Source organism: Schistocerca piceifrons, chromosome X (genome assembly GCF_021461385.2).
Source record: "Schistocerca piceifrons isolate TAMUIC-IGC-003096 chromosome X, iqSchPice1.1, whole genome shotgun sequence".
Lineage (NCBI taxonomy): Eukaryota > Metazoa > Arthropoda > Insecta > Orthoptera > Acrididae > Schistocerca > Schistocerca piceifrons.
Genome location: NC_060149.1, coordinates 926,698,675 through 926,714,106, shown reverse-complemented (window position 1 = coordinate 926,714,106; position 15,432 = coordinate 926,698,675). Strand labels below are relative to the sequence as shown.

The following is a 15,432-nucleotide window of genomic DNA, read 5'->3' as shown; positions in this document are numbered from 1 at the left end:
TCATCTTTTGGACTCATTTTGAAAGCTTTCCACAGTACAGTAAATGTAAAAAATGAAAATCTAATACAAACTGCTGATTTATGGCTAATTACACTTCTTCATAATTTCTTTTCTTTTACCACTTGGCCACAAACTCTCTTAACTATATCAGTCTGTGACAAAATAGATATTCCTCTGTATTAATATATTTGATTCACCTCAAATTTAAGCAAAATATTTAAATGTTTTATGCACTGCAAAATTTTGTACATGTGTTGTGTGTTGGCTTAAGTTGGAGAAATTTACTTTCTTCCACGATTGAAATTGAACTGCTTTCGACGAGATTTTGCATCCACAATTATTTGGGCCTGGCGTTTCAGATAACTCCTTGTTGGCACATCATCCTCTTCGTCAGTCTCTGAGGTTGGCAAAATAGAGGTCCGAGACTCTTGGTTGGATTTTTGTTGGTTCTGTTGAAACTTCCAGCTTTCTTCAGCAATTAGTCTGCCACTACTATATGCCTGTGAATACTAAATAAACATTTTTCATTAGGTTTATATAGCTCAATGGTGCTGAAAGTGCTTTAAGATAGGCCATAAACAATAATGTGTGTTCACTCCTTTTGGAAAGTCTGTAATGCATTAGAAAACTTGTGAAAAACTTCCTCAGATACTGATAATAGACAATACAGTTAGTTTTATCTGATTTGTTTTGTTATTAATGGAGGAAATATAAAATATATAACTCATGGATATTACCTTAGAAAATTTTGTGATGTTTTCTTGATACCACATATGTTTTTGACACAGTATTTTATGACTCCCATTACTCCGAATATTATAGAAACTGAAGCTAGATGAAGTTCTGTTGATTGCAGGAAGGAAGTTATTTAATGAGTAATGTTACTCCTATTTATAGAGTTCAATGTAGTGAATGACAACTTCAGACAATTCCGAAATAAAGTTGGACTTAGACCCTCAAGAAAAGTAAGAATGAACAGAAAAATTTGAAATTTCATAGCTGAAATGATATGAAGCTGGATGGTGAAGAACCCTCATATGCACTCATCGACTTCAGTTTTTGAGTTTAAGCATTTACAATGCTTTCAGCGTTAAAGTCATATGCATTTGTGTCGCCAGAATATTTTAGATATGAACATCTTACTGATACAGTTTGGAGTTGGTTAAAAAACAAGTGACGAAGATAACGAAATCTGACGCAAAATGTCCAACTGTACGATCTTCTGCGCGAAATTGACGAATGAATGGCATGACTTAAGTAAGTGTCTTGTGACAGTATGCACCCATTTCTGTTGGCTCTTAATGACTAGAAACTGACATCACATAAACACCCAATCTGTTTTCTAGCCATCACGATCAATGATTCAGTTACTTCACCACCAATTCTACTCCTAGCTTGTAGACTGTGTGCTTCAGTTACTTGCAAAACTAGTTGTTGTTTCCATTTTTGCCTTCAGTTATTGCTGTTGTTATGCAGTCATTCTTAATCAGCTTTGTTATTTCACTGTTGACGTTTCATTTATTTTTCTTAAATCTGAGTTCAGCATTCACAAGGGATGTATATGGAATGTCCTTAAGTGTAAGAAATTTAGTTCCCAAATTGTCATTGCCTAATGAGGAAGGTTCATGCAACTCATGTTATTCAAGTATTGAATACACAAAAATAATGTCAGAAACTGGAAATCAATGTTTTGAAAGATTCTAAATAGCTGATGTCTATATTTAATAGAAATTTTTTCTCCTCCCAGAAACACAAGGTACACTATCTGATGAAAAGTATGCAGACACCTATTAGTGGATATTGATATAGGTTATGACCACCCTTTGCCTTTACGGCGACTTTAAATCTTCTGGGGACACTTACAATAAGATGTCTCAATGTCTGTGGAGGAATAGCATTCCTCAATTGCCAAAACCAGAGAAGGTGGTTTTGTTGGAGGCTGGGGTCAAGAGAGAAATCTGTGTTTTAACTCATCTGAAAGGTGTTCCATCCAGTTAGATCGCGATTCTAGGTAGTCCAGTCCTTTCCACGAACATTATTGCTGACAAACCATTGCTTCACAGGTGCTGCTTTATATGAGGGTGCATTGTCATGCTGATACAATCATCATCTCTAAACTGTTTCTCAACTTTACACACTACACAATGCTGTAAAATGTCTTTATATCCTTCCACATTTAGCGTTTTCGTAAGTGCAATAAGGAGATGATAGTATGCAACGCTACCATGAAACACTCATTGTACTTAAACGATCAAGAAAAGTGCAAGAGTTGGTGTGGATTGTCTGCATGCAGCGGTAGGGAAAATGACTTTGAAAGTAGGACATCAACAAGATGGCGCTGGTGGACAATTTAAAAATGGAAAAAGGCAGGTTGTGGGAAAATAAAATTTTCAAAATTGCATGAAATGAAAAAAATAATTTCCAAAATAGAATTTAAGATTTCAAAAAATCCAAGATAATGGATCTAGCTTAGTCGTGGTTTTATTAATCCGTCCTTCTCCCCTGTTCCCATCTCCTCTCCTCTGGATACAAGCAAGTATTAAAACGAAACACTCAGTTTCATCCACAATAATTGCAGAAACCTGTAAGTGCATTATTTACGATTTAAAATAATGTGCTTGATAATTGAATAATTTAAATAATTATAACAATTTAATTAGTAAGTAAATAATTATACATATGAAAAATTTAAGTAAATCACAGCTTAGTATTTTAGTGGAAATTAGATGAAATCATATTATACGCCCTGAGAGGGCTTAAAGTGAAGTTTATATCTCGCAGTATTTCCGTATGTATAATACATCAGCAACACACACATATGCACACATCTGTCAAATATATACGGAAAATAGTACTGTAAAGTCTAAAGTAAGAACCACAATGCTATTTTCATGCCTAAATATGTCCAAAGAACGTGCTAAGCAGACAGTTAACTTTTCATGTTTGCCTTAAAAGAGTAACATAGTAAACCTAACCTTACCAGACATACATTACATGTTATTTAACATTCTATACTAAAGAGGCAAACATACAAACAAATAGACAGTCTGAATTACTGAAAGAATCTGATTATATAGACCTACACTTGCAGTAAGGCACGATGCATTCACTAATTAATTATTTCCACATCTACATTGCTCTGTAAGTGTTACAATGGTATAGCATGAAAGGATCATAACATTTCAGTCTGAATGCTGTGTTATAGTAGTGTTATCACCTAATGTTTTTACAAGTTGTACAGAGAAGTTTCACCGCCAATTTAAGAGGAAGATGAAAATCTATCACTAGAAAATTTAATCGATATTGTTAATAGCCTAATATTGTTTTTTATTTGTATTTAAACTGATCATAGAAGACGTTAAGCGAAAAGCAAAGAAATAGTCGATTATAGTTGCAAATTACCAGTAGGAGTTGTGATGATATGCAACTACTAAATAACAGCCAATATCTAAGCAAATTCCATAATGTGAAAATATCACTCTCACACGAACACCATTTTAGAACGGAAGGAAGGTGTTCTGACGATTTCACTGTGGTGTATAGCTCAAACTGCATATTTTTGCAGCACTCAGGCAGAATGTCTGCCTGCACACAACACAAGAAAATATGGTGACAGAGATGAAACATCACCAAAGACGATGGTGCAGCAAGATAGAGTCGATAACTCGAAAGTAAAATTATTTATCAAAACACATGCACATTCCACACAAGTGCAATTACAGGTCTTGAATATTTCAACTGTGCACCAAACTAGAATCATATTACATGCAAAATTTCGAGGACAAAACACACTTTACATGCACAATGGACCTTCAGATGAAATATTTCCACATTTTAATTGCCTGTATAACTAATTAATATACACACAGCTCACTTATTGACACTACTGAAATAAACTGTAGATTAGTTCACGACCATAGATCGATATCTATTCCACACAGTAAACTTATCAGTACTTGGTGGCAAAACACACACCTGAGCACTACTGCTGAGCTGACTTACAGCCTAAACTGTACTTGTCAACAACAATTTTTAAGATAAGCAATGCTCGTAAAAGCAGTTTACCATTCACTGACATGTCTTGGAATGAATTTTGCGTTGCTATACGATCATAAAGTAATTTTTTTTGCTGATGACAGAAACCTCCAGGCAGGAGCAGTTGTTTTATTAATCATCTTACCTAGTCTTGGTTCAGCTGGCAAGGATGTGGCACAGTGGAGTAAGTTCAGCATCATTTATCTAAGCACTTCATTTCTATAGGTAAAACATAATGTTCTTACCACTGAGTTAGTGTTGATATTTGTTTTGTAGGCATAATACCACGGTCTTAGGCCATACACCCAGAAACAAATATCAACAATAACGCTAATACCAGCTGCAAAAGTCTTCGTAACTTGATTATCACTGAATGTTTCTTTTTATTTTCCGTAACTATGTATGGAATATTACCGAGCGTTACTACCGTTTCTCCTACCTAGTTTCTACTACTTTTCAAGGTCAGCCCGGTACTTACTTTCCCCATCGAAAAACACATGTAGCGTATCGTTAATAGGAGATTCTTTTACTGGGATTTTGTGCAGGGTTGATAATACCAAAACAAATATTCTTCTACCAAATCTTTATTAATTTTTGGATGTGCATTTACTCACAGAAAACTACTCATTCATTATGTTTGTTTGGAGTAATTTTAATAACATCCAGCTTAATTTTTGAATGAACATTTAAATCAACATCTGAATCATCTAATTCTTTTTCCAACAAGTAATTTGACAAAAAGAAAGAAGGTCTGTTGCTGTATAGTAATGTATGTCAATAAACTATCTTTGTAGCCCCTTAATGATTAGCGCTGATCATTTCTTTAACGTTCTAGCTGACAGGGTTTGTGAATTCTAATTTTGCTTTTCGTTTCCTCTATTACACTACTGGTAAAGCATTCCACGACTTCTTGGGTGTATGCTGTCAAGTCTTTTCCTCCATATTCTTGCAGAATTTCAATAGATAAATTGAAGTTTACAACTTTTGCAAATGAATCACCATTAAATGCAGTTATTGTGTTGGTTTAAAACTCTGCAAATGGCCAAATTGTAATGGAGTTTTCATATATTCTTTAATACAGTAAACGTCCTTGGATGCATTGATGTAGACATGTACTCCATGATGTGTCCACTTTCCATTGCTTTTTACAATAAATGATTATATCTTGCATTCCCCACTCGTATCCAGATTTTCACATGCACTGTCCTTAAAGTGATGTGTCTGCCTTGATTGCAATGGCTTCATCTTTTTCCAGTAACAGTTTACACTAACACAAGCTATGGTGCATGCAGTCTTGTATATTTGTTCGCTTCGCTTGCTGATGTGATGTGGGTTGCCAAACCGAACTGCTGGCAACTATTTTTTATTTAGTAGGCTACTTATCATTTCGTGAAGGTTCTAGAAATATCATGTATTTGTAATATTTGTATATTCTGGAATATGTTTGTGTAAATAACAGCATTCTGGAATATTCGACGTTTGTATAAATAACTGTACTCTTTGTCCAGGAGTTCAGCTCTGTTCTGGATATATGTTGGTGTCACCAATATATGTGCTTTCAGTACTAAGTGTTGAGCTTCATTAATGACCCTGCTTTCAGATTTGGATTTGAGCGTGGCTTAGATGTGACAGTTTTCTTATGTTATGGCAACTGTTTTCGGCATATACTTAAGTTTTCGTTTTTCTACTTCAACCGCTTCCATTTTCATTTTTTTATATACATAATTCATTAATTGTCCTTAAAGGAGTAATTTCTTTAACATGGAAAGGTTGAAGTGTGTGTGAGGCACACAACCTTTTCAAAGCAATGTATGGTAAACAGTTAAATGGTAAAAACTGTAAATAGCAACTTGTTAAATGGTTAAAAGCTAAATGGTAATGTTAAATCATAAATGCTTAAATGGTGAACAGTTGGATGGTTCAATGGTTAAACAGAACTGTAAGATGAGATTCAATGATACCAGCAAGTCAGATGATGATGATGATGACAATGATGAGGCAGATGTGGAAATATTGCATACAGCAGTATTTGGTACCAGGTGAGTCAGAATGTGGCAGGAATCTTATGTGAAATCCTGAGTTCCCAACAGTTTCAAGAGTGTTCCAGTGGGCGAAAATATTATTCCTAGATGTGAGCAGAGGTATGAACACAGATATTGGTTTGAAACTGGTTCAGATGTTGACTGAACATTGCAGTTCTCAATATCCCTCTCAATCTCATTGCACAAAATATTAGTTTCAAAAGTCAGGCGCTGAAATCTTGGAGAAATATCTGAAGGAAACTGGTGTTGTTGCAAAAAGGCACACTGAATGTGTCTTAATGTACTGAAACCGATTTCTAAACTGCAACAGAGATTGGGAACAGCTATTCCTAAAGAATACTGACCAAGACAGAGAATATGAAGCCAAAGGATGCACTGTATTTATGAGAAGGGTAGGATAGGTATATGGAACATGAAAGCAGGAGCTGGAGGAGAAAAGTGATGAGTATGAATACGATGTTGAAGATGGTGACAGAAATGAAGAAGACTCATAAAACAAAATTATAGCAGGGATAGGTGGCGAACCAAAGGTAAATTTCGCAACCTTACTGAACGAGGTGGCGCAGTGGATAGTACACTGCATTCGGGAGGACGACGGTTCAAACCCGCGTCCGGCCACCCTGATTTAGGTTTTCCGTAATTTCCCTAAATCGTTTCAGGCAAATGCCAGGATGGTTCCTTTGAAAGGGCATGGCCGACTTCCTGCAACATTCTTCTCTAATCCAATGGGACCGGTGGCCTCGCTGTTTGGTTCCCTCCCCCCAAGTATTTCAAAACGCCATGTTATTCTACGCTCTTTTGGCTACAAAAACCTATTTTGCGATATAATCTCCGTTCGCCAGTTTACTGGGAGGACCTATTACGCCCACATGGCACCACTCTGCTGGCGACGATACCATGTTTCATTGCCGCGACGATGTTCGACAAAACATTGTCACGATCAGCCTCATAACGAGCAAGCAATTCCGCACAGCTGGTCCTTCGTTGCTCTTTATGGTCTTCTGTTAGGCGGCAAGGAAACCAACACGAACAAGTCTTTGAGTGCCCCAACCTGTGGATGAGTGTGTCAGCACTACCAACAGAGACGTCCAGTTGATCAGCGCAGTGTTTGATTGTGATGCGTCGATCACTTTGAATGAGACTGTCTGCACGTTCCAATATGCGGGAGGTCGGACAGGTTTGCGCGACATTGTTGCGACAGTGACAGACACCTAGCCCAACGACTCACTGTGCTTTTGTTAACTGCTATGTCTCTGTAGACATTTAGCCAGCGCCTATGAATACCGGCGATGCTCTGGTTTTTTGCCGAAAGAAACTCAATGACAGCTGTCTGCTTGGAATGCACGTCCTGCAGAGACGCCATTTTAAAGGCTATGTACAGTGGCACCACTGGAACTTCATAAAATTATAGGGACTGAAGCGCGTATATTCCACGATGTCCCGCAACAATTTCGGTATTTTTTGAACCGACATTGGCGGAGAATAAAAGCTGAGTTACTTACTGAATGCCTCTCGTACATTATTTTCTACACCTTATAAATTGGTGCTGAAACATTACTGAATAACATTAGGGACACTAGTACATTCTATAACACAGCATTCAGACTGTGTTGTAGACTGTTTATCTGTATACCAGTGTAACACTTAGAGAAGAATTTAGATGTGTAAATAATTAATTCGAGGGTGCACTGTGCTTTATACCAATAGCATACCTACATAACTACGTTCTTTGAGCAATTCAGACTGCCTATTTGTTTGCTTGTTTGACTCTTTAGTGTGGTATACTAGCTGACATGTAATATATGCTTGGTCAGGTTAGTTTTAATATGTTGCTCTTTTATGACAAACTTGAAATGTTAGCTGTCTGTTTAGAATATTATTTGTAGCTATTTTCGATGGAATGTAGCATTGAGGTACTGACTTAACAGTTTCCACTTACATATATACAAATAACGTTATGATAATTGACATAAAGAATGCCATTTTTGTGTTGCTAACGTATTTTTGTCAAGAGAATAATGTGACACTTGACAAGCACCATAGTACAATTTGGATGTGAAAAATAATTTATTTGAGGCTCCATTCTGCCTTAAATTATGTAAGGTACTCATATCGAAATTTGCACTGTCACAAGTACTGCTTAACCTGAAAGTTCATGGTATAAACAATGTGTGTGTGTGTGTGTGTGTGTGTGTGTGTGTGTGTGTGTGTGTGTGTTTGTGTGTGTGTGTGTGTGTGTGTTTTGCTGATGTATTATATATGTAGAAATCCTGCGAGATACAACCTCTACACAATGTTTGAATAAATCGTTTGGATACTATGGAGTGCATCCAAGTGGTGATTATACTTTAATATTCACAAAAATTGAGTCATTTAAATTTTGCACATTTAAAATCATTTAATTATTAATTAAATTATTTAAATCATAAATGACAGTTGTAGGCTTCATCGATTATGATGAATGAAACTGACAGTTTGTTTTAATACTACACTGATATTCGCTAGAGAGGAAAGGGCGAGGGAAGTTACAGACAACAACTGAGATGGTTGCGCCATCTTGGAGTTTTTGGATTTTTAATAATTATTTTTGGGAAATTATTAATTCTTAATATCTCGCCATCTTCCATTTTTTAATTTCACTCAATCTGCCACCTTACATTTTTTAATTTCCCACCAGTGCCATCTAGATGACATCATGTGTTAAAGGCCATTGCCCCTGCTACTGCATGTGGACAACCCACAGTAGCATTTGACATTTTCAAGGTACCGAGCGAGGTGGCGCAGTGGCTAGCACACTGGACTCGCATTCGAGATGACGACGGTTCAAACCAGCGTCCACCCATCCTGATTTACATTTTTTGTGCTTTCCCTAAATCGCTTCCAGCAAATGCAGGAATGATTCCTTTGTAAGGAACTGGCCGACTTCCTACCCTATCATTCCCCAATCCGACGGCACCGATGACCTCACTGTTTGGTCCCCTCCCCCAAATCGACCAACCGAGATTTCCAAGGTCGTTTAAATACAAATGGTGCTATATGGTAGCTTCAGATGCTACTGAGGACTGCACCTTAACCATAAAAAACACACCTGTACCGTGACAGCACCTACTCCATACTTAATAGTTGGCAATACACATGATGGTAAGTGACGTGCCCCGGACATTCGTCAAACCCAAATCCTTCTGTTGAACTGCCACAGCATTTAGCACGATTAATCACACCAAAACACAAGTTTCCAGTCCTCCTCCATCCAGCACGTCGCTGTTTACGCCACTTCAATCATCACTTAGCACTGATCACAGAAATGTGTGGCCTATGAGGAGTTACTCGAGCATTGTACTCCATTCTTTTTAACTCGCTAAGCACAGTCATTCTGCTATCTGGATTTCTGGTAGTACTTTGGAACTCACGACTGATTCCTTCCGCTGGTTTCATGAGATTTTCTACAGACACCCTCGATGGTCATGCATGAGGTCTGTATTAGTTTAGCTGTGGTTGTTCCTTCGCGTTCCCACTTCACAGTCAAACACCAACAGATTTAGCAGGCTTAAATATCACTTTTGGATTGGTTACATCGAATGACTAGCCTGTGTGCTCTCCTGGCCGAAACATTCTGCTGTTACTGTTTTTGTTTCTCTAATCACCACACAGTACTCTATATACTGACAGGTCCACCTCTCGTACACAGTCCGGACACTTTTGATCAGATAAGCTGATCCTTGTGTGAGTTCTTATCTCTACGAAGAGATGACGACTTGCTAATGAACAACCACACCAAACAGGACACCTCTTAACTTTTATTTACTCCCTCCACCTCTCTCTCCTTCTGTCTCTCTCTGTCTCTCTCTCTCTCTCTCTCTCTCTTTCTCTCTCTCTCTCCCCTCTTCCTGCTCTTTTTTCATGTCGAAACTCTGTATAACTGTCTGCAGGTGTAAGTACAGTCTTACCGTCTTCTGCATACGTTATTCTTCAGTTCAAGGGTGCGATGGGAGAAAGTGCTAACCCACAAGAGAGTTGTTATATACTACATGTTTGATTACACTCAAAGACGAGAACATTAATACAATAAGACAAAACATGTTACATAGCAGGCACCTCTTTCTACCGGTAATATGGAAAAAATTGTTACGAACATGGTGCGTCTGAAAACACTAGAGATACAGTAATGTGATAAGACCAGTCCTTACATACTTAAGGGTTAGCACTATCTTCCGCCGACTGCTTCAGTTATTAACTTGACTGACAAATTTGGATATCAGCTATAACACATTTTCTGCGTTAGTGGTTAACAATTAATATTTGAACGTTCCACGTTAACCTCTTACATCGATGAAAAATTAATACCTAGGAAGAAACGTTTTGTTAATTACTTCGCAAGGATAATATTTTGCTCTTACATATAAGTCTATATAGTCCATTGTTCATCGTACTGTGCAATGAAAAGAGCACCCGCTAAAGTAGGAAACGTAATCTAAATCAAGGAAGTGTTGTATGATGTAGGCGCTGTGAGACTATTGCATTTATGTAGGATCATTCCTAAAACAGCGATATGAGTAAAATAAATGAATGACGTGTATTAATAACTGAATTAAATTAGTAAAATTATTACCAGTATTCTTGCTAATACTGTGGAATGGAAAATATGCGGAACAGATAAAGCACAAGGAAGCAATAGTAAATATTTTTCTTGCCTCTTAGTTCCACAAAATTATTGCTTTGATTATGACTAAAATAAACATACAGACGCAACTTTTACTACAAAATTCAACCTGACTACATTACTACATCGTCAGGTTCCTCTTTCTAAGGCACTTCATTTTCTAGGAGACGGAGATGTGTGCTAAGGATACTTACACCTTCCTCCATGGCCTCTTTTCTTGCTTCTTCCCTTTGGCACAAAATCTGCACAGCGCTCTGTATTTTGTGCTCTAAGATGTGAAGCACTTCTTTGACAGTACCGAAGTCGGACGTCTGTGCAGGCAACGGTACATCGTCCACATCCTAGAACGATAATGTCTTGATTATTCGCAAAACTTGTTGTAGCCTGTAAGTTATCTGTCTAAAGGCAAAATAGCTGTCAATTGCATTTACAGGTCCGCCTTTAATTCCGCCAAACACTAGCACTAATTGAACAGTGCGGAAAATAGAACTTAAAAACAAATTGTATTATACTGTGTCTGTACAGTTGTAACTATTTTCTTATGAGCGGGTATGCGGTAAAAGGATGGTTTTGAAAATGGTCGCACTCTAAAAACGGTCTAAAGTCTGAAAACGGGAAAAAAAGTTATCATTGCACTTTCTCTGTTACTTCTAATACAGACTTTCAATGTAACATTTACTGTATCGGTGAGGATGCTTCGTTTGTTTTTCAATTTAAATATTGTATTGTTTTCTGTTTTCTTCGTTAGCTTGATGTACTGCACTATTGCTTAATGGCGATCATCAATTAACAAATTAATTAAATGATTTACTCTATGTTATATCCACTCTATGTTATATCCACACATTCTCTCCACATCTTCGAATGAATTTCGCTAATTATTGACTATGAATTCTTGACTTTACCAACAAAGATAAATACTTACAGGCCCAATATCTGTATGACAACTACGCACTTCAATAATTCCAGATCAGTTTATATCTATATCTGTACTGTGCAAATCACTGTTAAGTGTGTGGTGGAGGGTAACTATCATTCTATCACACAGAGTGGCTTTTCCCGCAGACAGCTTGTGTGGAGACTGCTTTTACTTTCTAAACCTATGGGCGCGTCGAAACTATGTACTAGACCGGGACTCGAACCTGGTACCTTTGCCTTTCATTGGCAAGTACTCTATCAAGGCCTACGTGAGAGGAGGCCTGTGACTTCCTCCAGTGACGTCACAGCCTGAGTACTACGCACAGGTAAGGGCGTGATGGCGCTAACAGTTCTTGGTGTGATTTCCAGTAAGCTAGTTTCAAACGAAAGTATAATCCGACGTATAAGGGGTTTCACACAGATTACATTACGATATAGAGAAAGCGAAGATTTTTCAAAGGAATTTTACTAAATCGAATAAGCGAAAAGATAGAAAAGGAGCTGAGTGAAGAACAGCGTGGGTCTAGGAAAGGAAGTAGCACGATCGACCTGACATTTTCTATCCATCAACTGATGGAAAAAAGTTAGGAGTATAACAAAATGGTGATAATGGTTTTTATAGACATAGAAAAGGCATATGACTCAGTTAACAGGGAAAGACTCTGGGAAGAAATGAAGAAGATCGATATGGAAGATGGATACATTAATGTCATAAAGACAATGTACAGAGGACACAATTGTAGAATTAGAACACCACTGGGGAACTCTGAATACTTCGAAATAAGACAAGGACTTAAGCAGGGAAGTATTCTATCTCCTGCACTTTTTAATGTTGTGATGGAGGGAATGAATAGGGCAGTTAAAGATATAGTAAAAGAAAAAGACAGAAAGATGAGTTTTGGAGATGATACGGTAATACGGGTGATAAAGAGGTAGACGTACAGTTACAACCTGATGCGTGGAAGGAAATAATGAAAAGGTATGGATTAAAAATAAATAAAAATAAGAGTGAAGTAATGGTATTTGGAAGGAGAAAGGGATCAACGGAAATACACTCCTGGAAATGGAAAAAAGAACACATTGACACCGGTGTGTCAGACCCACCATACTTGCTCCGGACACTGCGAGAGGGCTGTACAAGCAATGATCACACGCACGGCACAGCGGACACACCAGGAACCGCGGTGTTGGCCGTCGAATGGCGCTAGCTGCGCAGCATTTGTGCACCGCCGCCGTCAGTGTCAGCCAGTTTGCCGTGGCATACGGAGCTCCATCGCAGTCTTTAACACTGGTAGCATGCCGCGACAGCGTGGACGTGAACCGTATGTGCAGTTGACGGACTTTGAGGGAGGGCGTATAGTGGGCATGCGGGAGGCCGGGTGGACGTACCGCCGAATTGCTCAACACGTGGGGCGTGAGGTCTCCACAGTACATCGATGTTGTCGCCAGTGGTCGGCGGAAGGTGCACGTGTCCGTCGACCTGGGACCGGACCGCAGCGACGCACGGATGCACGCCAAGACCGTAGGATGCTACGCAGTGCCGTAGGGGACCGCACCGCCACTTCCCAGCAAATTTGGGACACTGTTGCTCCTGGGGTATCGGCGAGGACCATTCGCAACCGTCTCCATGAAGCTGGGCTACGGTCCCACACACCGTTAGGCCGTCTGCCGCTCACGCCCCAACATCGTGCAGCCCGCCTCCAGTGGTGTCGCGACAGGCGTGAATGGAGGGACGAATGGAGACGTGTCGTCTTCAGCGATGAGAGTCGCTTCTGCCTTGGTTTCAATTATGGTCGTATGCGTGTTTGGCGCCGTGCAGGTGAGCGCCACAATCAGAACTGCATACGACCGAGGCACACAGGGCCAACACCCGGCATCATGGTGTGGGGAGCGATCTCCTACACTGGCCGTACACCACTGGTGATCGTCGAGGGGACACTGAATAGTGCACGGTATATCCAAACCGTCATCGAACCCATCGTTCTACCATTCCTAGACCGGCAAGGGAACTTGCTGTTCCAACAGGACAATGCACGTCTGCATGTATCCCGTGCCACCCAACGTGCTCTAGAAGGTGTAAGTCAACTACCCTGGCCGGCAAGATCTCCGGATCTGTCCCCCATTGAGCATGTTTGGGACTGGATGAAGCGTCGTCTCACGCGGTCTGCACGTCCAGCACGAACGCTGGTCCAACTGAGGCGCCAGGTGGAAATGGCATGGCAAGCCGTTCCACAGGACTACATCCAGCATCTCTACGATCGTCTCCATGGGAGAACAGCAGCCTGCATTGCTGCGAAAGGTGGATATACACTGTACTAGTGCCGACATTGTGCATGCTCTGTTGCCTGTGTCTATGTGCCTGTGGTTCTGTCAGTGTGATCATATGATGTATCTGACCCCAGGAATGTGTCAATAAAGTTTCCCCTTCCTGGGACAATGAATTCACGGTGATCTTATTTCAATTTCCAGGAGTGTATTATCTTGAATGGAGAACACCTCAAAGTGGTAGAAAGCTTCACTTATTTAGGGAGTGAAATATCTAGCGATGGAAGAATAACTAACGAAATTAATAGGAGGTTACAGAAGGGAGGCAATTTCTACCAGACAATAAAACACCTGATTTCGAATAAGGAAGTTTCAGAAAAAGCAAAACTCCTTATGTATAAGAATTATTACTTCCCTATTGTCGCCTATGGTGGAGAAACATAGACAATGACAGAAAGGGACTGGAGCAGACTGCAAGCAGGGGAAATGAAATTTCTCAGAGCAGTTAAGGGAAAAACAAGAATGGACAGAGTAAGGAATGTAGAGATTAGAAAGGACCTTAATAAGAAAGTATGAGAGAAGAAATTGAAAAATAGAGATTAAGATGGTATGGGCATGTTAAGAGGATGCATGGGCAGACACTCCCCAAAATTATGGAAGAACTAAAGTTGGATGGGAAAAGACCTAGAGGGCGCCCAAGAACACGGTGGAAAATGGGAGTGAGAATATCTGTGGAAAGGAGAGGTGTAGCCTGGCAGCAAATGGAGGAAGAAAAGTGTTGAGAGGACCGAGCGAAATGGAGAGGACTCGTCAGCACCCAGACCCGGCAGTAGCTGGAGTGGGATCCGGAAACTGAGAACAACAGGTAAAAACGATAAACACTTTTCAGCAATATTACTTTAAAAACAACTAGCCCTCGATGTGATTATTTATTTAATTTTCGAACTTTTTTGAAATGTCAAAAATGCAGTTTATATCCCATGATACAGATAAATAAACATTCAGGAGGGCGAGCTGGTAGGTCAAAGACACGCCTTACACAGAAATATGTAAATGTTTCGAAAATTTGAGTACAAGGCAGTTGTTCTGTACTTTATAATAATTGTTTGTAAATTTATTTGTAAAAATAATTACGAGAATCACATGTCCCTAAAAAGTGAGCACAGTCAACTCTCCTTTCCAGAAACGGTTTAAACACTTGACTATGATTTGTATTGCTTAGGACTGAAGTGTTTGAAACAATTTGTACCTTTCAACGAATATTTGAAATATTAAATGAGATGGTTATTCTACGAGGGTCACTCCAAAAGGAGTGCACACTATTTTTGCAAAAACACAGATTTCATTCTGTATGTGTGAAAGTTTTACAGTGTGTAGATACATCCTTCCCGCTTGTTTTCAAACGTAGTTCAACGTGTTCCCGTGAGTGGCGCCGTCACAGCATGTCTTCAAGATGGCTGCTACACTTGACGTTCGTCAGAAGCAACGTGCTGTGAAAACGAGACAGTGGGA

The 15,432-nt window shown here is 39.3% G+C and overlaps 1 protein-coding gene across 1 annotated transcript in view; it reads right to left on the bottom strand.

Annotated features, from left to right (window-relative positions):
• Nucleotides 1–281: 281 nt before the first annotated feature.
• The window catches only part of LOC124722785 (outer dynein arm-docking complex subunit 3), a 341,284-nt gene continuing 326,133 nt past the window's right edge, over nt 282–15,432 (bottom strand). The window contains exons 10-11 of the mRNA XM_047247919.1: nt 10,932–11,078; nt 282–509 (exon numbers count right to left, since the gene is read on the bottom strand). Coding sequence (XP_047103875.1) covers nt 282–509; nt 10,932–11,078 — 375 coding nt within the window. The remainder of the gene's footprint in view (nt 510–10,931; nt 11,079–15,432) is intronic.